Consider the following 23,591-nt stretch of genomic DNA (forward strand, 5'->3'; position numbering starts at 1 on the left):
CTTTAAATGATACATTTTCTCAGTTTGAACATTTGATATGTCATCTATGTTCTATTCTGAATAAAATATGGAATTTTGAAACTTCCACATCATTGCATTCCGTTTTTATTTACAATTTGTACTTTGTCCCAACTTTTTTGGAATCAGGGTTGTACAACTAAGATTCATCTATGATGAGCACAAAAGAATTCATTAATATAGACCCTGATTGATGTGCTGATGGCCATGATAATTGCATCATGGAGCATTAAATCAACTTTTTTTTTCTTTTTTTTTACGCATCATTGACAATTTTATGTTATGAAGTCCGCTCAGCCATCACAACCACAGACTGCGAAAAAGCCGACCTCTGGCTACATGTTCGGAGGAGGTTATGGAGGTTATGTACACACTCTAATTAAATTATTTCTGGAAACAGGCTTTAAGATCTACACTCACTCTTCACTTGACTAGAAGCCCCTGCTCATGTGAGATGATGCAATTGCACAGGCTCACCCAAACTGCTCAGTTGAAACTTGGAAAAATGTCTCCAGGTCTCATCCTTCACAGTTGTCCAATTTTGGTGTCCACTACAGCCTCAGATTCTTGTTCTTGGCTGAAATGAGTGGAACCCAATGTGGTCTTCTATTGTTCTCACGCATCCACCTTAAGGTTGTGCATTCTGAGATGCTTTTCTGCTTCCCATGGCTGTAAAGTGTCTTCTGAATAAGCATAAAGCTTTGTCATTACTATGGTTATTACCTGCTTTAGATGATAAAATGCCAGATTTTGCACTTTGTACAAAATCTTTAATATCAGTTAAACCTTTGGGTTCAGAATTAAATTTATTGCTCAATAACCCAGCACTGGATTCACTTTCATAAAGATCCACCTCACATTAGGACCACACTTTGGGGAAAAATCATCACCAGAACATCTCATCTCATCTCATTATCTCTAGCCGCTTTATCCTGTTCTACAGGGTCGCAGGCAAGCTGGAGCCTATCCCAGCTGACTATGGGCGAAAGGCGGGGTACACCCTGGACAAGTCGCCAGGTCATCACAGGGCCGACACATAGACACAGACAACCATTCACACTCATATTCACACCTACAGTCAATTTAGAGTCACCAGTTAACCTAACCTGCATGTCTTTGGACTGTGGGGGAAACCGGAGCACCCAGAGGAAACCCACACGGACACGGGGAGAACATGCAAACTCCCCACAAAAAGACCCTCGCCGGCCACAGGGCTCGAACCCGGACCTTCTTGCTGTGAGGCGACAACGCTAACCACTACACCACCGTGCCGCCCCTCACCAGAACATTCTGATGAATTATTAATGATATTAGAGACCTCAAATAATATCCGCCACTCACATAGTCCCACATGTCCATACAATATGTACAGTATAGTATTTGCGGGTCTTGGCATGTTCACAGACACGTTCAGAACTGGCCTGAGTAAACTTCATTTAATTTCATTCCATTCAAATTTACCTGTATAGCGCTTTTAGTAATATTGTCACAAACCACTAAGCATGGGTTCTGGGCTATAAACTGTTTTTGTTGGGGAGTGAAAATATTTAGGGTCCATAGTGAAGATGCATGATCCAAGCAGAAAGTTTTTAAATAGGTGGCTGTCATGCGGATAAAGAAAAGACGTGATATCAAGTATCATCTTGAAATCCCATGGGAATCATGCCTACAATTATCTTGTCTTTCCCATGGTAGTGCTCCTTTTCGAAGAAAAATGGCTGTGCTGTTTTTGCACGGTGGGAGTAATTAAAATTGCAGAGATGGTGAAGAAAGCGCAAGCCCTGCTGCAATGGAACAGTAATCTTCCTCCAGCACTGAGAGAGAGAGAGAGAGAGAGAGAGAGAGAGAGATATTGTATATTAATTTACTAATCTTTATTTTCTTCAGCTTGGTTAACCTAGTGCTGTAGCCTTGAGGAGAGTGAAAGAAAGACAGAGAGAATCAGAATGTTAATTTATTAATATTTGGCAGAGATCAGCATCATATCTGACTGAATGTTGCACATTTTATGAGGAATTATGTATGAAGGAATGGGGAAATGCGAGGGGGAAAAAAGTCAGCAAATTTAATCAGAATCAAATCAAACAAAACAATGAATTAAATACGAACATAGCATCCAAAGCCTCAAGCAAACTCTCAAAGTAAAATGAATAATATCCGAAGCCAGTCTTCACCTTTAAAGTAAATTCCTCAGACCAAGTTCTCTCTCCAGTTTATTTCAGGTCATATTGACACTCTAGTCTTGTCTCCTCCCTCGTCCTGTCTTTGGTCTGTTACCTAATGGGGACACCTGTTCTTGTTTAGTTTATCTCTTTGCAAAGTCTTGCCATCTGTTCTTGCTTGTTCATGTCTGCCTGTGATTTGACCAATGCTATGGAGTGTCAGACACCATGAGTTGACCTAGTGCTTAGTGTGTCCACCTCTTGACCGGGAGATTGCAAGTTCTACTCATGGTCAGGTCATATCCAAGACCATCATAAAAATGGTACCTATTGCCATCTGGCAAAGCATGCTGCCATACAGATGCAAGTAGGGAAGTCAAACTCTCACGGTTAACAGAGGACTAGCCCCCCACTGTAACCCTAGCTGTATCGGCGAGAGGCTGAAGGCTATGGAAACGGAGATCGACGCCGCACCCATATACCTCAAAGAACTGGTTAGTACTGGGACCGGAGACTGCCTGGGAAGACCAGATCCTGGCGTGGAAGGGACTTTGACTTAACTTGATGGAATGTCAAGCCAAGTTTCAAGTCAAGTTTATTTGTATAGCGCTTTTAACAATGGACATTGTCGCAAAGCAGCTTTACAGAAAATTAAAGGCTTTAAACATGAGCTAATTTTATTCCTGATTTATCCCCGATGATCAAGCCTGTGGCAATGGTGGCAAGGAAAAACTCCCTCAGGAAGAAACCTTGAGAGGAACCAGACTCAAAAGGGAACCCATCCTCATTTGGGTGATAATAGATAGCGTGATTATAAATAACTCGCTTCTATAACTGTATCCTATAGAGTCACAAAGTATAACTGTGAAACCAGGAAAATCATTATAGTTTTAACATGAAGTCTGTTTTGTTAAAGTTATAAACTGTTCATTGATGGAAACTTGAGTGCAAAACTGACAACTGCAGTCCTAAAGTTAGCAAGTCAACTGCAGTCCTCAGACATACAGTAAATGTATTACTGTAAGTGTCCAGAGCCATCTTCCAAGTGCAACTTTTGGCTGTCCATATGGGGCCATCCTCCACAGGGGCAATGTGATGAGACTCCAGCGAGCAGTAGGGCATCAGGCAGGTCCGAGGAGCAGAAGAGGTCAGCATCACTGGTGTATCAGGATCGACATGTAACTCAGAGAGGGACAGATGGAAGAGATGGGGGACCCAGGTTGTTATGTATTCCCGTTGTCACCTTATGGTTAAGAACAGTATACATTTTACACGGAGTGCAATCAGGGACCCCGGCAAGACTAAATACAACAACATAACTAAAAGGGAGAGCCAGAAGGTAACCCAGACATGAGGGAGCCCTGGGACATAAAGCAGCCAGCCACTACACTGTCAACAAACCTGAGTGAGTGAGTGACAGTGGGGGACAACAGCATCCGTACATCCCAGTTTACCAAAATACTCTATGCCTGAGGACCCTCCAGATCTATTCCTTTGTCAAATAAAAACTATTAACAAAAGGCTCAACTAAACAGATGTTTTCAGCCTAGACTTAAACACTGAGACTGTGTCTGAGTCCTGAACACTATTTGGAAGGCTGTTCCACAACTGTGAGTGTGATGATGATTCTTGGCTTCTTGCACATAATCCAAGAATAAGAAAAATCTGAACTTGCATGTTCAAGTCTTGCCCATGTCAAATGCACATTAAAATGATCTATAGGGCTATTCATTTTTGGATTAGTTCGGATTAAATCTATTCAATTCAACTGACCAATAACTATGAGACTGCAGTACTAATAATGGTAGGCTGTGATTTCCAAAACTGCAATGAAATTTGTTTCCTGCAACTTCATTATTTACCAAGTTCCACTCACTAGCTTGCTCCACCCTATCACATCACAGCTACCAACGATTGTATCAGGGATGGCGAAGACTAGCACGTTTCCTCTGAGACACATGATGCATCTTTTCGATACGCTGTTCATACTACTGTCAGCGCTGTCTATCTTCTTTCACATCCATGAGCTCAGAGATACCCATGATTGGTTAATCACTCTGATTGACAGGGGACAGAGTAATACCATCCCTCCCACTCACCCATCTTGAACTCCTGGGAATCCATGTGCACGTAAAAACATGACTTTTCCATTATTATAGTAATACTGTACATCCATAAGCTGTTGTATTATTGTAATTTATTATGATAATTTTCATTGTTTTTGTATTTTGGTTTTCATTTTTATTTTAAGCATCTTCAGACTTTCCAATGGGTATACTGTATATGTCAAATTTGTTAAGTGTTTTAAATTTCGCTGCCGAGGATCAGCACGCCTAGGCTACTGCCTTTGCCTGCCACTCGGCTCACAATGCACCTGACCCCAATGCCTGTCCTTGTGGGTGGTGAGCCCACATGGCAGTGGCTCCATGTAATTTCTTCAGGCTGCACCAGGCCGGGCTTCATGGGCCAAGGCCCGGCCACCAGACGCTTGCCGGCGAGCTCCCTTCCCAGGTCTGGCTCCAGGATATCATCTGGCCTGGGAGCACCTTGGGATCCCCAAGGAGGAACTGGAAAGCATTGCTGAGGAGAAGGACACCTGGAATACCCTGCTTAGCCTGCTGCCACTGTGACCCAACTTCGGATAAGTGGAAGAAAATGGATGGATGGATGGATGGATGGATGTTTTAAGTTTAAAGTAAAAAATTTTACTCTAATTCTGTTCTAAGAGTCTAATACACCAATCAGCCATAAAATTAAAACTCCTGACAGGTGAAGTGAATAACATTGATTATCTCATTACAGTGGCACCTGTCAAGGGGTGGGATATATTAGGCAGCAAGAAAATGGTTAGTTCTTGAAGTTGATATGTTGGAAGCAGGAAAAATGGACAAGCATAAGGACCTGAGCGACTTTGACAAGGGCCAAATTGTGATGGCTAGATGACTAGGTCTGAGCATCTCCAAAACGGCACATCTTGTGGGGTGTTCCTGGTGTGCAGTGGTCAGTGCCTACCAAAAGCGGTCCAAGGAAGGACAACTGGTGAACCGGCAACAAGGTCACAGGTGTCAAAGGCTCATCAACATGGAGTGAAGGCTAACCCGTCTGGTCCAATCTCACAGAATAGCTACTGCAGAACAAATTGCTGAAAAAAGGTCTGATGAATCACATTTTCTTTTATGTCATATGGATGGCTGGGTGTGTGCATCACTTACCTTGGGAAGAGTAAGACCTGGCACCAGGATGTACTATGGGAAGGCGGCAAGCTGGCAGAGGCAGTGTGCTGCTCTGGGCACTGTTCTGCAGGGAAACCTTGGGTCCTGGCATTCATCTGGATGTTCCTTTGACACGTACCACCTACCTACCTAAACACTGTTGCAGACCAAGTGCACCTCTTCATGGGAACAGTATTCCATAATTGCGGTGGCTTCTTCCACCAGGGTAATGCCCCTGACACACTGCGAAAATTGTTCAGGAATGGTTTGAGGAACATGCCAAAGAGTTCAAGGTGTTGACTTGACCTCCAAATTCCACAGATCTTAATCTGATCAAGCATCTGTGGGATGTGCTGGACAAACAAGTCTGATCTATGGAGGCCCCATCTCGCAACTTACAGGACTTCAAGGAGCTGTTGATAACATCTTGGTGCCAGATACCAGAGCACACCTTCAGAGGTCTTGTGGAGTCCATGCTTGATGGGTCAGAGCTGTTTTAGTGGCACAAGAGGGACTGACACAATATTAGACAGGTGGTTTTAAATATTATGGCTGATCGGTGTACATATTGTATAATAAAATTAGATACTGTAGTAATAATTTAAAAAAATGGACAGCAGAGAGAGAGAGAGAAAGAGAGAGAGATTGATTAAAAAATGAAGGGTGTGTGTAAGCAAGGGCATATTTTGAAATGCAGAGGTCATATCAATATAAGGATTTTTTTTTAAAAAAGTATGAAATCAGCCATGCAGAGAAAATCAATATTGCTCTCTTTTTTTTCTTTCTCTCCGCTCTCCTTCCATGTTTTTTCAGTCTCATTCACCATGATGTCATAGAATGCACTGGCTATAACCCTGACACTTACATGCTATTGATTGTACGTCTGTGTGTGTTATAGGTCAGTAAAAAAAAAAACCCGAGGCTATACATGGCACTCACCTTCACAGGTTATGGTGTTTTCTAAGCATGTACCAGTATGGGACTAGGGACTGGAGGTGGGGACCCTGAGCAGATCGGCAGTCTATCGCAGGGCAGTTTTATTCTTATTAGCTCATCCAGCCGACAGGCGATAAGCTTCCCATCATGTGCTGTCTGTCGTCTGTCCGTCATTGTCCACATTTTATGAAAATCACTTCTTCTGTCTCAATTCTTCACCGATTTTTATTCTTTTTGGCAGGAAGGTAGGTCTGCCTGGGGTGCATATAGCTTCTACCCAAATTTGCTTAATTGCAATTAATAAGGAAGATATGGAGCAATTAATCAATCCCTAATGAGGAGGTTCCACACAAATTGCTTCTTCTCCCTCAATTCTTCACCGATTTTGATTCTTTCTGGCATGAATGTAGGGGTACCTAGGGTGCATATAACTTCTACACAGATTTGCTTAATTGCAATTATTAATGAAGTTATGGACTTAATGAGCAGTTCAACAAAAATCGCTTCTTCCCGGCCAATTCCTTGCCGTTTTGGATTCTTTCTGGCAAATAGGTAGGTATTCCTAGGGTGTATATAGCTTGTATATAGTGTATATAGCTCGCAACATTTATTGCTCAAGGTGGCCCACTTTAGATTGTTTCTTCTGGACTAGACAGGGCCGGAGTGAGCTACGCCATCATCGATGATCTCGTTGTATTATTCCACCCTTATAGTAAATGAAATTAAATAAAAGTGCTTGGAAAAAGGATGATAATAACTCAGTGGACACTGATACTGCTGAGAAAAATGGAAACGCCTTCTGTACAGATTCTCATAATGCAGTTACTTAGCTTAATTAAATTTAACTTACTAAACCTAATTAAAGTAAATTATATTGACATATATACATCATGGAATAACAGCTCACTGGACAATGAAATATATGGCTGGCTTTTCTTCACCAAGGAAAGAATTCTGCGATCATCTACTTGAATTAACCTCCATGGTCTTCCAGGCCTTTTGGTGTTGCTGGACCAAATTGTTGATTTGGCCATTCCTAATGTTTCAGCCATGTCTCTGATTGGCCGGTTTTGTTTTTTGTGGACTGCATATTGGGTAAATCCACCTCAAATTACAAAATTTTAGAAAATGTTCCTGACTGACCACCTCTGATTTGTTTCATACTTTCACAAACTAATGTTATTATTCCTCGTAAACACTGTACAAAATTTCAGCCTTATATCTTTATTAGTTTTTGAGATATTGGGGCTTTAAAAAATGGGGCGTGACACTGATTTTACTGTAAAAATGAGTGGTATGGAAAAAGATGCTAAGTTCAACAAGTCATTACTTTTGAACTATTCATGCTAGATGCATGAAATTTTCAGGAGTTGTTCTTAGGTACTAGATGTCTTTAACTACTATAAAAGAAGATCCACGGTTGCATATTTGTCAGTTTATAGCTTGCTGAAAACTGTAAAAAAAAAATCAATTGTGCTTTGGAGCAGTTTTGGCCCTCTGTATTTCCACATTGTAGCAAATCAGATCTTTCAAATTTTGGTATTTATTTCTCATGTTGTAGTACTATTTTGCTGACTAAGTATTTTTCTAGAAGAATTAAAATTTTCTGATTTATGAGTCATTAAAAATGAAAAAAATCATGTCATGCCTATATTTCAAATGCATATTGCTCATGTATGACAAGGTCTACCATAAAAAAGAATTATACCACTGGAAAGAGCATGTCTTCTTTAATATATTCACAAAATATGAAGTTGGTATCTTGAATCAAACTATATTTATTAAGGTATCAAATACACCATGTTTCACCACAAAGAGAAATGTAAAATATAGAGCCACTGGACTTAAAATACAATCGCAAAATTGTATCAGAGAACTAATATTTGTATTTTATGTCTAAATATTCAGCTTATCTTTATTCTGCAGGTTTTACCATACCCAGTTCTACAATTTAAACAAACTACAGTGTCAGTAGAAGCAAAACTTCAAACAAATCCTGTCTACTTGAACAGTTCAAACAATGTATTGATTTGCTTTTCAACATCAGATGGAAGTTTATATTGCCTGCCAGTTGATGTAAGTGGAGCATCAATAATCTTCAAGATATGTACAAGAAGGACCCAACAGATATCCTCCCTTCTGGGCCAACTCTAAGTCTTCGAGGGACCATGAGGATGCATGAATATTACTTGCACATCTTGTTCCACCATTGTTGGTCATAAAAACACACAACATATTTACCAGGAACTGTATCTGCAAGAGAGACTGTTGATTTCACAGACATTTGATTCATTACTTGTGGACAATTCCTGCTAATAATAGCCTAATATTGAAAATCTATATGAATTTTTCAATTTCCAGGTTTTATGTATTACTTGGAGCATATATCATATGCCTTGAAATGGCGTTTCCATCTGTAGCAAAACATGGTGTATTTGATACCTTAATAAATATAGTTTGGTTCAAGATACCAACTTCTTATTTTGTGAATATTTTTAAAGAAGACATGCTCTTTCTAGTAGTATAATTCTTTTTTTATGGTAGACCTTGTCATATATGAGAAATATGCATCTGAAACATAGGCGAGAAATGATTTTTTTTTTCATTTTGAATGCCTCATAAATCAGAAAATGTAATTTCTTTTAGAAAAATACTTAGTCACCAAAATAGTACTACAACATGAGATATAAATACCAAAATTTGAAGGATCTGATATGCTTAAGTGTGGAAATACAGAGGGCCAAAACTGCTCCAAAGCACAAACAATTGTTTGTTTGTTTGTTTGTTTGTTTGTTTGTTTGTTTGTTTGTTTGTTTTTTACAGTCTTCAGCAAGCTATAAACTGACAAATATGCAACCGTGGATCTTCTTTTATAGTAGTTAAAGACATCTTGTACCTAAGAACAACTCCTGAAAATTTCATGTATCTAGCATGAACAGTTCAAAAGTAATGACTTGTTGAACTTGGCATCTTTTTCCATACCACTCATTTTTACAGTAAAATCAGTGTCACACCCCATTTTTTAAAGCCCCAATATCTCAAAAACTAATAAAGATATAAGGCTGAAATTTTGTATGGTGTTTACTGGGAATAATAACATTAGTTTGTGAAAGTATGGAACAAATCGGAGATGGTCAGTCATGAGGCCTCCTGACCTTATTGAGAGTTCCCATGAACAGTGACCAAATAGAAATTCAGCACTTGGAAGCAACTCTGGACCAAAAAGGAAATGGGCCTGCTCAAAATGGTTTCTCAAGCAGTTGGACAAATTACTTTTGAGGCTGTGAAAATGCAGGGATATATGAAAAAATGGCCAGAATTCCTTTTCTTTTAAAAGTCTTGAATAAAGGCTGAAAGTCTACACTTCAATTACATCTCGATGCCTTCATTTCAAATCCACTGAAACAAAGAAAATGGTGTGTGAGTGTGTTTACCATGCTTTTCTGCCTGGCGGCGATCAATGTGTTCCCTTACGAAAAGATCCATTTTTCTAGGACAAATTATCCAAAGCTTGCGTGTGCATGAGGTTTATGTGTGTGTAGCAAGTCCATACCCAGGCTCTGCAGTTCTAGGAAATATTCATGAAAGAACGAGAAAGTACCAGAAAACTGGAGAGAGATGATTGTTCCCTGTAATCATTTATAATAACGCAAAATATATAAATGTAGCTCATGGAGACACAAACACACTGAGTTATTAATGAACATCTGTTGTGGGAAAATGAAGCAGGCTGGACTTTCCATTCCACCTCCAAAACAAGATAAGATATGTGTGTGTTGGTGATGGTGGTGGTGGTGGTGTGTGTGTGTGTATAATATAATTGTCACGGAGTAATTTCCTGATAATGTCCATGATAGGCAGGTGAAATGATTCTTGGTTAAATATACAGTATGTTATGGGTAAGCTGTCAGGCTTGGCAAAAAAAAAAAAAAAAACGGTAAGTGAAATTGATCAATAAGGTGCAAAACTCTAACAAAAAACAACAACTTGGTAGGAGTTAGCGTTTTTTACCTTACCCGTAATGGAGTCAATGGGGCGAGGTATTATAATCAGTTTGTTTGTTTGTTTGTGTGTCTGTCTGTTAACAATCTAGCATCTACGTGGTTGTACTGATTCACTTCCGATTTTCAGGGTACGTCGGCAATAGTCCGGGGATTACCTGATTAAATTTTGGGGGTGATCGGGTAAAGGTCACCTGAAAGATCAAAATCTTTTTTTCGATAACTTTCTTCAAATTCATTATTTTGACTTCAAACCAAAATGTGCATCTTTTAATTCTGCTTCAAACCACATGCTGCATGATGGGGTAGCTTGGACAGTCTCCATAGCTGTTGGGGGTTAAAGGTCGTGGGGGGTCAAGGTCATCGGTCAAAATAACATTTTCCATTAGAACTCAAAAACAGTTGCCGATAGACAGATGTTTACTATTATGAGCGTATAGGAACTCCCATATGGCCTTTCATGGATTTTCAAATGGCTATAACTTTAAAATGGTTCATGATAGCCAGATGTTTACCATTATCCACAAATAAGAAGTCGCATATGGGCTTTCAGTTGCCACCATGACCTTTGACCTTGAATGACTTTGAAAGGTCAAACTCAAGGTCATGGATTTTCATAGGGCTATAACCTGACAGCTGACGGATTCGACAGATTTGACATCCTGAATCTTCCGTCAACTATCACACCACTCCATAATACAACATTTATACAAAAATATTCAGAAAACACCCCTTAGACCCAAGCATGTCCTGGCAGATTTATGGTGAGAGGAATTTTCTATAAAAGTGTCACTTTTCCCCAGATCATTCTGAATATACAGTATATATGAAGACCGTCTGTTGTTTGTTGTCTGTTGTTTGCAGCAAGTGATGTCAGCCATCCGCACGGGTGTGAACCCTTCTGGAAATTCGTCCAATGTGACAAGTTTATGGGATCTGAGCAGCTCCTTCTTCTTTGCCGGGACTGTTATCACCACTATAGGTATTACACACACTGCCACACTATCGATGATACATTAGCAAGTCTTCCTTTGAATACTTCCTTTTCTGAGAATATAAAGGCAGGTTCATTGAAACATTTGTACTATGGGTGTGGCCATTTTGAGTGGGTGAGCTATTAAGAACATAGAAACAAATTAACCCGGGCACATCTTTCCTAATTAACTCACGCATCACTCCATATTAAGGGCGGCACGGTGGTGTAGTGGTTAGCGCTGTCGCCTCACAGCAAGAAGGTCCTGGGTTCGAGCCCCGGGGCCGGCGAGGGCCTTTCTGTGCGGAGTTTGCATGTTCTCCCCGTGTCCGCGTGGGTTTCCTCCGGGTGCTCCGGTTTCCCCCACAGTCCAAAGACATGCAGGTTAGGTTAACTGGTGACTCTAAATTGACCGTAGGTGTGAATGTGAGTGTGAATGGTTGTCTGTGTCTATGTGTCAGCCCTGTGATGACCTGGCGACTTGTCCAGGGTGTACCCCGCCTTTCGCCCGTAGTCAGCTGGGATAGGCTCCAGCTTGCCTGCGACCCTGTAGAAGGATAAAGCGGCTAGAGATAATGAGATGAGATCACTCCATATTAAGCCTAGTTACCTCCGCCAACTTTGTTTGCACCTTCATTTGTTTGTTTGTTCCCAACATAACTCAAAAAGTAGTGAACGGATTTGGATGATATTTGGTGGACAGTTTTAGTATTATCCTCGGTTTAAGTGATTTTGATTTTGATGTTGATACCATGTGGCTTGGTGGAGATATGCACTCGACCATGCACCGTTCTAGATTTTCTCGATAAACAAATGGAGCAAGTTGTAGCCTCTCAACTTCATACTTTCCTTGCTCGTAATGATTTCTATGAACCCTTTCAGTCAGGCTTTCGCAATCTGCATAGCACTGAATCTGCTTTCTTAAGAGTTGTTAATGACCTCCTGCTCTCCACTGATGTTGGTCATCTCAATGTCCTTGTTCCCTTGGACCTCACGGCTGCCTTTGACACTGTACATCATGAGATACTCATTTCCAGACTATCTTCTTTTGGTATTACTGGCTTAGCTTTAGCCTGGTTTCAGTCATATCTAGCAAACAGGCAACAGCTCATCTCTATTGATGTTCATAAATCATCCACTGTTACTGTTGCTCAAGGTGTGCCTCAGGGTTCTGTCCTTGGTCCCCTTCTTATATATTTCTCTTATAGACCAGATTATTCGTAACCATGGCCTTAACTTTCATTGTTATGCTGATGACATTCAAATCTACATCACTAGCACCCCTTCCATAGCCTCTGTTCAGCTGCTGAGGACTTGCATCACTGACCTTAAGCAATGGTTGTATAAGGACTGCCTTAAACTTAATGCTAGCAAAACGGAGGTTCTATTAGTAGGTAACAAAAGACAGGTTCTGAACTTCTCCAGTTTCACTATTGATGTTGATGGTGTGTCTATTAATCCTTCCCAAGTTATAAAAACCTTGGAGTTCTCTTTGACTCCACCCTTACGTTTGAACCCAATTTTAAACTAGTTACTAAGAATGCGTTTATTTTTTCTCGTCTTGACTATTGCAATTCTCTCTTTTATGGTCTCCCTGCCACATTGCTCAATTGCCTGCAGTACATCCAAAACTCAGCAGCTAGAGTCCTCACACTCACCAAGCACACTGCTCACATTACTCCTGTTTTACAGCAACTGCATTGGTTGCCAGTTATTTCTTGGATTAAATACAAAATCTTGCTTTTAACCTATAAAGCTCTTCATGGTTTCGCCCCTTCCTATCTCTGTGAGCTAATTCATTTGTACTGTCCCTCCCGCTCCCTCAGATCTTCTGTCTGTGGACTTCTGACTGTCCCACATTTTAAACTGGCATCTATGGGTGGGCCCTGCGATGACCTGGCGACTTGTCCAGGGTGTACCCCGCCTTTTACCCATAGTCAGCTGGGATAGGTTCCAGCTTGCCTGCCACCCTGTAGAACAGGATAAAGCAGCTAGAGATAATGAGACGAGATGAGATCTATGGGTGGCAGATCATTCAGTGTTGCTGCTCCTAAACTTTGGAACTCGTTACCACAATCGCTTCGTGACTGTTCCACTCTCTCTTCCTTCAAAGCTAATTTGAAAACTTTTCTCTTTACCTCACACTACTCTTCCTAGTGTGGCTTTTGTTTCCATATCCATGGTACCTGGTATGCAGTTGCTTTCTGTCTCAACTGGACTATCCATTTTTTTTATCCTCCATATCCATGGTACCTGGTTGCAGTTGCTTTCTGTCTCGACTGGACTATAATATGTCTGTTTTTTTAGTATTATAAAAAAATGATTAAAAATTATTTTAAAAAATTCCATTCATCATTGGACTCTGCAGGTTTAATCTACCGCGTCCAGTGCTATTCTATTTAATCTTTACTGCAAGAAACACATGGGGCCATGCTGTTTTAGAAAAGCAATCAACAATGGGCGGTGTGACGTAGCTCAATGTGAAGCAGAGTTACAATTTCTCCTCCAAAGTTGATTATTTTCTTACAACTGCATGTCCTAAAGTGTGTTTTACTCCTTTTATACAGCCCCGTTTCCAGAAAAGTTGAGATGTTTTCCAGAATGCAATAAAAACAAGTATTGCCAGGCAAAACAAACCTCTCCTGGCAGCACTTATTTTATACCTATATGTTGATAATGGTAATATTTATCAATCATCAGCTGTCAGATTATAGTCCTGTGAAAGTCCATGACCTTGAGTTTGACCTTTCAAGGTCACTCAAGGTCAAAGATCGTGGTGCCAAATGAAAGCCCATATGGCACTTCCTATAAGTTGATAATGGTAAATATCTGTCTACCATCAACTGTTTTCAAGTTACAGCCCTCTGAAAATCTGTGACCTTGAGTTTGACCGTTCAAGGTCACTCAAGGTCAAAGATCATGGTGCCAAATGAAAGGCCATATGAGAGTTCCTATATGCTCATAATAGTAAACATCTGTCTATTGGCAACCGTTTTTGAGTTGGAATGAAAAATGTTATTTTGACCAAAAGGTTGACCTTCCCGGTGACCTTGACCTTCACCTTGAGCCAATTACCACCAAAATTTAATCAGGTAATCTACAGACGATTGCCAACCTACCCTGAAAATTTGAAGTCAATCGGTGCAACAGTCTAGACGCTAGATTGTTAACAGACAGACACACAAACAAACAGACAAACAAACCACACTGATTACAACACCTTGTCCCACTGACTCCATCGTGGGCGAGGTAACAAAAATATCTCATCTCATCTCATTATCTCTAGCCGCTTTATCCTGTTCTACAGGGTTGCAGGCAAGCTGGAGCCTATCCCAGCTGACTACGGGCGAAAGGCGGGGTACACCCTGGACAAGTCGCCAGGCCATCACAGGGCTGACACATAGACACAGACAACCATTCACACTCACATTCACACCTACGGTCAATTTAGAGTCACCAGTTAACCTAACCTGCATGTCTTTGGACTGTGGGGGAAACCGGAGCAAACCCACACAGACACGGGGAGAACATGCAAACTCCGCACAGAAAGGCCCTCGCCGGCCATGGGGCTCGAACCCGGACATTCTTGCTGTGAGGCGACAGTGCTAACCACTACACCACCGTGCCGCCGTAACAAAAATATGTGATTTATTAATTCATGTGAATCTTTATTTAACTGACCAAAGTACAAAGAAAAGATGTTCAATAGTTTGACTGGCCAACTTAATTGCATTTTGTAAATATAAACTAAGTTAAAATTTGATGCCTGCAACACACTCAAAAAAAAAAGCTGGGACAGAGGCAAAATAAGAGTGAAAAGTTCATTAGATATTCAAGTAACACCATTGTCGAAGATTCCACAACAAGCAGGTTAATTGGTAACATGATTGGGTCTAAAAGGAGCATGCACCAAAAGCTCAGTCTTTGCAAGCAAGGATGGGGTGTGGCTCACCCCTTTGAGCCAAAATTTATGACAGAATTGTTTGTCAATTCAAAAAGAAAATTTTTCAATGCAAGACATCCATCCATCCATTATCTGTAGCTGCTTATCCTGTCTTACAGAGTCGCAGGCAAGCTGAAGCCTATCCCATCTGACTAGGGGCGGGAGGCGGGGTACACCCTGGACAAGTCGCCAGGTCATCACAGGGCTAACACATAGACAACCATTCACGCTCACATTCACACCTACAGTCAATTTAGAGCCACCAATTAGCCTAACCTGCATGCCTTTGGACTGTGGGGGAAACCGGAGCACCCGGAGGAAACCCACGCAGACAGCATGCAAACTCCACACAGAAAGGCCCTCGCCAGCTGCTGGGCTCAAACCCAGGACCTTCTTGCTGTGAGGCAACAGTGCTAACCACTACACCACCGTGCCGCCCAATGCAAGATTTGAGGTCTTTCAAAATCTACAGAACATAATATTGTGAAAAGATTCAGGGAATTCGGAGACATCTCAGTGCGCAAAGGGCGAGGTCGGAAACCACTGTTGAATGTGCGTGATCTTCGAGCCCTCAGGCGGCACCACCTGATGCTAATGTGACAAATATAGCCACATGGGCTTGGGAGTACTTCGGAAAACCGTTGTCACTTAACGCAGTCCGCTGCTGCATCCAGAAATACAACCTGGAACTGTATTACACAAGGAGGAAGCCATTCATCAATTCTATGCAGAAGCACCGCCGATTTCTCTGGGCCTGAAATCATCTCAGATGGACCGAAAGACAGCGGAAATGTGTGCTGTGGTCATATAAGTCCACATTTCAGCTTGTTTTTGGGAAAACCACATGTTGAGTTCTCAGTGCCAAAGGTGACCGCGATGGTATGGGGGGCATCAGTGCCCACGGCACGGGTGAGTTGCACGTGTGAAGATACCATTGATATATTGGGGCATATACTGGGATTTTAGAGAGACATATGTTGCCATCAAGGCGATGTCTCTTCCCGGGAAGTCCATACTTATTTGAGCAGGACAATGCCAAGCCTCATTCTGCACAGGCTACAATAGTGTGGCTTTGCAGACACAGAGTGCATGTGCTTGACTGGCCTGCTGCCAGTCCAGATCTGTCTCCTATTGAGAATGTATCGTGCATCATGAAGAGGAGAATCAGAGAACGGCAACCACGGACTGTTGAGCAGCTAAAGTCTTGTATCAAGCAAGAATGGACAAAAATTTCAATTGCCAAACTGCAACAATTCATATCCTCAGATCCCAGATGATTAAAAAGTGTCATTAAAAGGAAAGGTGATGTAACACAGTGGTAATAATGCTTCTGTCCCAACTTTTTTTGAGCGTGTTGCAGGCATCAAATTCGAACTTCATTTATATTTACAAAAAAAAAACAATTAAGTTGGTCAGTAAAACTATTGGAAATCTTTTGTTTATACTTTTATCAGTTAAATAAAGGTTCACGTGAATTAACAAATCACATCGTTTTTGTTTTTATTGCGCATTGAAAAAATCCCAACTTTTCTAGAAATGCGTTTGTATCACAGCAGCTTGCAAACAATGAAATGTTTTTTTGTGAATTAAAGAACATCATTATGAGAGTTTGCTTCACAAATGTACGAGGTGTTACGTAGATTTGTCTCACGACTGCGACTTTTTATCTTAATATTGCTCAGCTGCAGCTAAACAGTCATCACGAAAGCATGCTATAAACTCACAGTTTGATCAATAAATCTGGGCACAGTCTCACACATGGCGAAAGCATGCTACACAAGTTGTCGCCTAGTTACATTACATATTGTTGAATGTTCATGAAACAAGTTCGCTCCTTACATTAGAGCAGCTATAAACAGTCATTCCGTCACAAGACCTTTCTATGCTTTCTTTCTCTTGAAGTTAACAAAACAAAAATTATTTTATTAGTAAAATGTTACGAACGTGAACGAAGGGCATGTCAGAAAACGTACTGATTGTTACAAAGTTCTGACTCGGGAGAATCGTTCCATAAATGTGAAATAAACGTTTACCATATCAAAGATTATATGTTTTTTTTTTTGTTGTTGTTAAATAGCACATATTATTATTATTATTATTATTATTATTATTATTATTATTATTATTGTTAATAGGATATAATCAACACCTTGTGACCAATCAGAATCCAGACTGGTATCAAAGAAGCGAAAACTGATCAGTGTCAGAAATATGAATAATATTCCAGTCATTTTTTGTTTGTTTGTTTTTTCACCGAGTGTCCTTAAATAGATCTGTTATCAGTCAGAATGAGGACGAGTAGGAAAATTGGGAAGCAATTATTCACTTACTGAGAGATAAGATAGGCCTGTAAATCATTGCGACAAACAACGAGACGGATCCAAACACAAGACGGATAGAATCTGTGCGAGTGTGAGTGAGAGCAAGAGAAATATTTGCATATGCCAAAGACAGCTGTTCTGTGAGCTGCAGAGTTTTATCCCACGATCCTCCATCATTCTCTCTTACATTCGGTTAATTTGGACGATGCGTACAGTGTGACTAATTTTCTTCAGACTTGTTACTTTTGCTTCAGAGAGACACGGTAATTGCAATCAGCCGATCGGTACAGAGACGAGTGAATGCTCGAGTTAAGTGGTGGAGAGGGAAGTTGAAGGCGTAGTGATTGGTGCACATGAAATGCTAATTGGAAGCAAGCTGTCTCGAAGTCAGTGAAATCTGCTCCGTTCAAGGAACTAAACAGAGCGAGACACAGATGGAGAGACATAACGGACCTCGAGATTCATTCCTTCATTAAATTGTGTTTTTTTCCTCCCATTTCTACTCTTCTCGATCCTAAGTGTGAATGATACAAACCTTATATGTTATTACAGTATGAAATATGTACACTGGAGAAAACAATACTCAGTCAATTTTCTCGTAACATTTATGACAACATTATTATATATTGACTCAACTGAACCGATATTGTACATACATACACTCACCGGAGACTTTAAAAGGAACTTGTTCTTGGTTCTAAGATTCCTGTTCTTGGCTGCAGGACTGGAACCCAGTGTGGTCCACTGTCTGCTGTTGCATGCTGAGATGCTTTTCTGCTCACCACGGTTGTAAAGAGTGATTATATGAGTTACTATATCCTTTGTAGCAGCTCAAACTGCTCAATCTGTCCATTTTCCTCTGACCTCTCTTATCAACAAGGCGTTTGTTTCCACCCACAGAACCAGTGTTGTAGTCGAGTCACTAAACTTCGAGTCCGCAGTGTTCAAGTCTGAGTCATTGAAGAAAATTTCGAGTCTAGTCTGAGTCGAGTCCACTACTGATCAGAGTTGAGGCCAATACAAGCCCCGCCCACTATCAACAGGGCAAATAACATGACAGAGGGTTAACACTAGCTAGTTCTTTGGTCATCAAGCAAGCCCCGCTATCAACAGAGCAATGAACATAGTGTGTCACTTCCTTCTCTGAGTGGAGTCTTACCAAATGACGATTGAAGTTTGAGGTCGTCCCCGTCGTCTCCTCAATAGTTCTTTTACATTATGGAACACATACTGTCAAGTCAAGTCAAGTTTATTTGTATAGCGCTTTTAACAATAAACATTGTCGCAAAGCAGCTTTGCAGAATTTGAACAACTTAAAACATGAGCTAATTTTATCCCTAATCTATCCCCAATGAGCAAGCCTGTGGCAACGGTGGCAAGGAAAAACTCCCTCAGACGACATGAGGAAGAAACCTCGAGAGGAACCAGACTCAAAAGGGAACCCATCCTCATTTGGGCAACAACAGACAGCCTGACTATAATATTAACAGTTTTAACATGAGGACAGTTTCGTTGATGTTATAACTCTTCACTGATGGAAACTTGAGTGCAAAACTGATTCATGATAACTGCAGTCCTAAAGTTAGCAAGACAACTGTAGTCCTCAGCCATAAAAGCATTACTGTAAGAGTCAAGAGCATCCTCCAGGTATAACCCTCAACTATCCTCATGGGGCTGTCCTTCACAGGAGCGATGCGATAAAACTCCGACCAGACACAGGGCACCATGATGGATCAAGCAGGTCCGAGGGGCAGAAAAGGCCAGCATCTCAATCCCAGGACCAACATGTAACTCAGAGGGACAGATTGGGGGGGGAAGAGAGAGAGAAAGAAAACACATGTTGTTAGGTATGCCCTAAAAATGACAAGTATTAAATCTGTGTGGTAGGCTCGCAGAGACGAGAGTCTTGACATCAGGCATAACACACAACAATGGCATGTTAATATGGTAAAAGATATATCATGACCTGCTCTGGCTGGATGCTTGATTGGGTGATGGGAGCACACTCCTCAGCAATGATGAGATGCAGATGGGACCCTTAGGGCTGGCCAAGACAATTCAGTTACATTTCACCGGGTCTGGGACATGCGACAGAAGTCTGACGGCCGATTCCCTGCAGGCTACGATAGCCAGTCGAGGTCTCCACCAAAAGATTTCCTGTTGACTCCATGTAACTCAGAGGGACAGATTTGGGGTGGGGGAGGGGGGAGGGAAAGAAAACCCAGGTTGTTAGGTATGCCCAATGTCACCTGAATAAGTAGGAGCAGTATACATATTGCACCGAGTACAAGCAGGGACTCCGGCAACTAACTAAGACAGCATAACTAAAAGGAGAGAGCCAGAAGGTAACACAGGCATGAGGGAGCCCCGGGACATAAAGCAGCCAGCCACTACACCGTCAACAAACTCGAGTGAGCAAGTGAGTGGGGACTGACAGCATCCATACATCCCAGTTTATCAAAACACTCTATGTCTGAGGACCCTCTAGATCTACACCTTTACCTCATAAACACCATTAACAAAAGGCTTGACTAAACAGATATGTTTTCAGCCTAGACTTAAACACTGAGACTGTGTCTGATTCCCGAACATTACTTGGAAGGCTGTTCCATAACTGTGGGGCTTTGTAAGAAAAGGCTCTGCCCCCTGATGTAGCCTTCACTATACGAGGTACCAGCAGATAGCCTGCACCTTTTGATCTAAGTAGGCGTGGCGGGTCATAGAGGAGCAGAAGTTCACCCAGGTACTGTGGTGCGAGACCATTTAGTGCTTTAAAGGTCAATAGTAGTATTTTATAATCAATACGAAATTTGATTGGGAGCCAATGCAGTGTGGATAAGACAGGCGTGATGTGGTCATATTTTCTAGTTCTAGTAAGGACTCTTGCTGCTGCATTTTGAACTAACTGGAGCTTATTTATGCACTTATTGGAACATCCAGACAGTAAGGCATTACAATAATCCAACCTGGAGGTAACGAAAGCATGGACTAGTTTTTCTGCGTCATGCAATGACATTAAATTTCTTATCTTTGCAATATTTCTGAGATGAAAGAAAGCTATCCGGGTGATGTTATCAATGTGAGTTTTGAATGAAAGACTGGGGTCAATAATCACTCCGAGGTCTTTTACTGCTGCACGTGAAGAAACAGAAAGGCCATCCAGAGGCACTGTGTAATCAGAAAACTTACTTCTAGCTGTATGTGGTCCTAGCACAAGTACTTCAGTCTTGTCAGAGTTAAGCAGAAGGAAATTAATAAGCATCCAGTGTCTAATGTCCTTAACACATTCCTCAATTCTATTAAGCTGGTGTCTCTCATCAGGTTTTGCAGAGACATACAACTGTGTGTCATCAGCATAACAGTGGAAACTAATACAATGTTTACGAATAATATCGCCCAGAGGTAACATATATAGAGAAAAAAGCAGTGGACCCAAGACAGAACCTTGTGGAACACCAAACTTTTCCTCGGTACGTCTAGAAATATCACCATTTATATCAACATACTCAGGGGTGATAGTGTTCCGGCGCGCTGCGCCGGATTTCCGGCGCGCCGTGGCTGGGGAAAAAAAAAAATCTAGTTCGCCCATTGTCCTGTGTCATTCTGAGATGCGCAGATAGACAGTAAAGGGAATTCTCCCTTTACTGTCTATCTGCGCATCTCAGAATGACACAGGACAATGGGCGAACTAGATTTTTTTTTTTTTCCCCCAGCCACGGCGCGCCGGAAATCCGGCGCGGCGCGCCGGAACGCTATCACCCCTGCATACTGATAACGATCAGTTAGATAAGACCTGAGCCAGGAGAGGGCCAGTCCCTTAACTCCCACAACATTTTCTAGTCTATCCAGAAGAATGGAATGATCAATGGTATCAAATGCAGCACTAAGGTCAAGCAACACAAGTAGCAAGACACAGCCCTGATCAGACGCCAACAGTAGGTCGTTTACTACTTTAACCACTGCTGTCTCTGTGCTATGATGAGGTCTAAATCCTGACTGATACATTTCATGGATGTTATTCCTATGTAAATATGAGCATAACTGCTGTGCCACAGCTTTTTCAAGGATCTTGGAGATAAAGGGGAGGTTTGATATTGGCCGATAATTGGACAGCTGACAGGGATCAAGGTCAGGTTTTTTAATCAGGGGTTTGATAACTGCTAGTTTAAAGGATTTGGGTACATAGCCAATCATAAGAAAATAATTTATTATTTTTAGAAGCGGTTCAGTTACTCCAGGTATTATCTGTTTGAATAGACGTGTAGGTAAGGGATCTAGTACGCAAGTTGAGGCTTTTGATGTAGAGATTAATGAAAGTAATTCAGTTTCTTTTAGGGGAGTAAAACATTCTAACTGATGACCTTAAATTAGTAGTTTGAATTTTTTGTCGGATATTCTCAATTTTGTCATTAAAAAAATTCATGAAGTCGTTGCTACTACATACTGCAGGTGTGCATGTGTCGATAGTGGACTTATTCCTGGTTAATTTTGCTACAGTATTAAATAGGAATCTAGGATTATTTTTGTTATCTTCTATTAGGGAGGAGAGATATGTTGATCTCGCAGCACTAAGAGCTTTTCTGTACTTCAGGAAGCTCTCCTTCCAAGCTAATTTGAACACTACCAATTTTGTTTGACGCCATTTACGTTCCAATTTTCGAGTGGTCTGTTTTAATGTGCGAGTGTCATCATTATACCAGGGTGCTAATTTTTTGTCTCTGACCATTTTCCTTTTTAGAGGAGCTACATTATCTAAAGTATGGCGGAATGTTGACTCTAAGCATTCAGTTGCCTGATCAAGTTCTGCAGGGGCTGACAGTGACCCAATCAAAGTTGACAGCTCTGGGAGATCATTTATAAAGCTCTGTGCAGTAGTTGACGTGAAAGTACGTTTAATACAGTAGCGTGGTGAGGTGCATATATTATTACTCAGACATAGTTTGAATGAGATGAGATAATGATCTGAGATAACTTCAGACTGTGGAAGTATGACTATATTGTCTATGTTTAATCTGAATGTTAGTATTAGATCAAGGGTGTGACCACCATTATGGGTCGGTCCTATGACATTCTGCTTAATCCCGACTGAATCTAAGATGGACACAAATGCTATTTTTAAAGGGTCTTCTGGGTTATCGAAGTGAATATTAAAATCTCTGACAACTAAAGCTTTGTCTAAGGAAATAACCAGATCTGAGATAAAATCTGCAAATTCAGAAAGAAACTCAGAATATGGCCCCGGGGGCCTGTAAATAATAAGCAATGGAATTAACTGGGTAGACTTATTTTTCAAGGCTACATACATTATATGAGTATGAAGAACTTCAAATGTATTAAATTTATAACCAGGTTTGTGTGTTACACCTAGATAATCGTTATAAATAACCGCGACGCCTCCTCCTCTGCCAGTTAGACGAGGCTGGTGTATATAACTGTATCCAGGAGGACTCGCTTCATTTAATGCTATATATTCATTTGGTTTAATCCATGTTTCAGTTAAACAAAGTACATTAAACTCCTGATCAGTAATGAGTTCATTAACCATTAGCGCTTTAGATGTAAGAGATCTAATATTTAATAGCCCCACCTTTAGATCAAAGGTGCTGGCAGCAGCTGTACAGTCAGTATGATCTAATTTTATATTGATTAGGTTACTGGAACAAACTCTCTGAAAATTTCTACCTTTTTGTTGAGCTCAGGGAACAGACACAGTCTCGATGTAGTGGACCCTGAGTGACGACTCTGTGCAGCTAGCAGACAGTCAGTTTAGCCTGTTCGTCTGCTCCCTGGCCTTGGCTCTGGATTGTCAGAAATTAACTAGGCCTGTTCTGAGACTATGACCTATGCTGCAGGAAATGAGAGCAGCACCTTCCCGAGTGGGATGGATACCGTCCTGCCCTAACAGGCCAGCAGTGCCCTCAAAATTAGCCCAATTATCTATAAAGCCCACACTGTTTTCAGAGCACCACCTGGACAGCCAGCAGTTCAGCGACCATAACCTGCTGTAAGCTACATCGCCACACCA

At 41.2% G+C, this 23,591-nt stretch overlaps 1 protein-coding gene across 2 annotated transcripts in view; it reads left to right on the plus strand.

Moving 5' to 3' along the window:
* Positions 1 to 23,591, plus strand: part of kcnk2b (potassium channel, subfamily K, member 2b) — a 71,325-nt gene that overhangs the window by 10,902 nt on the left and 36,832 nt on the right. For both annotated transcript variants that reach the window (XM_060906895.1, XM_060906901.1), the window contains one exon: positions 11,194 to 11,311. In XM_060906895.1, coding sequence (XP_060762878.1) covers positions 11,194 to 11,311 — 118 coding nt within the window. The remainder of the gene's footprint in view (positions 1 to 11,193; positions 11,312 to 23,591) is intronic.

The sequence above is a fragment of the Neoarius graeffei genome, chromosome 2, assembly GCF_027579695.1.
Source record: "Neoarius graeffei isolate fNeoGra1 chromosome 2, fNeoGra1.pri, whole genome shotgun sequence".
Classification (NCBI taxonomy): domain Eukaryota; kingdom Metazoa; phylum Chordata; class Actinopteri; order Siluriformes; family Ariidae; genus Neoarius; species Neoarius graeffei.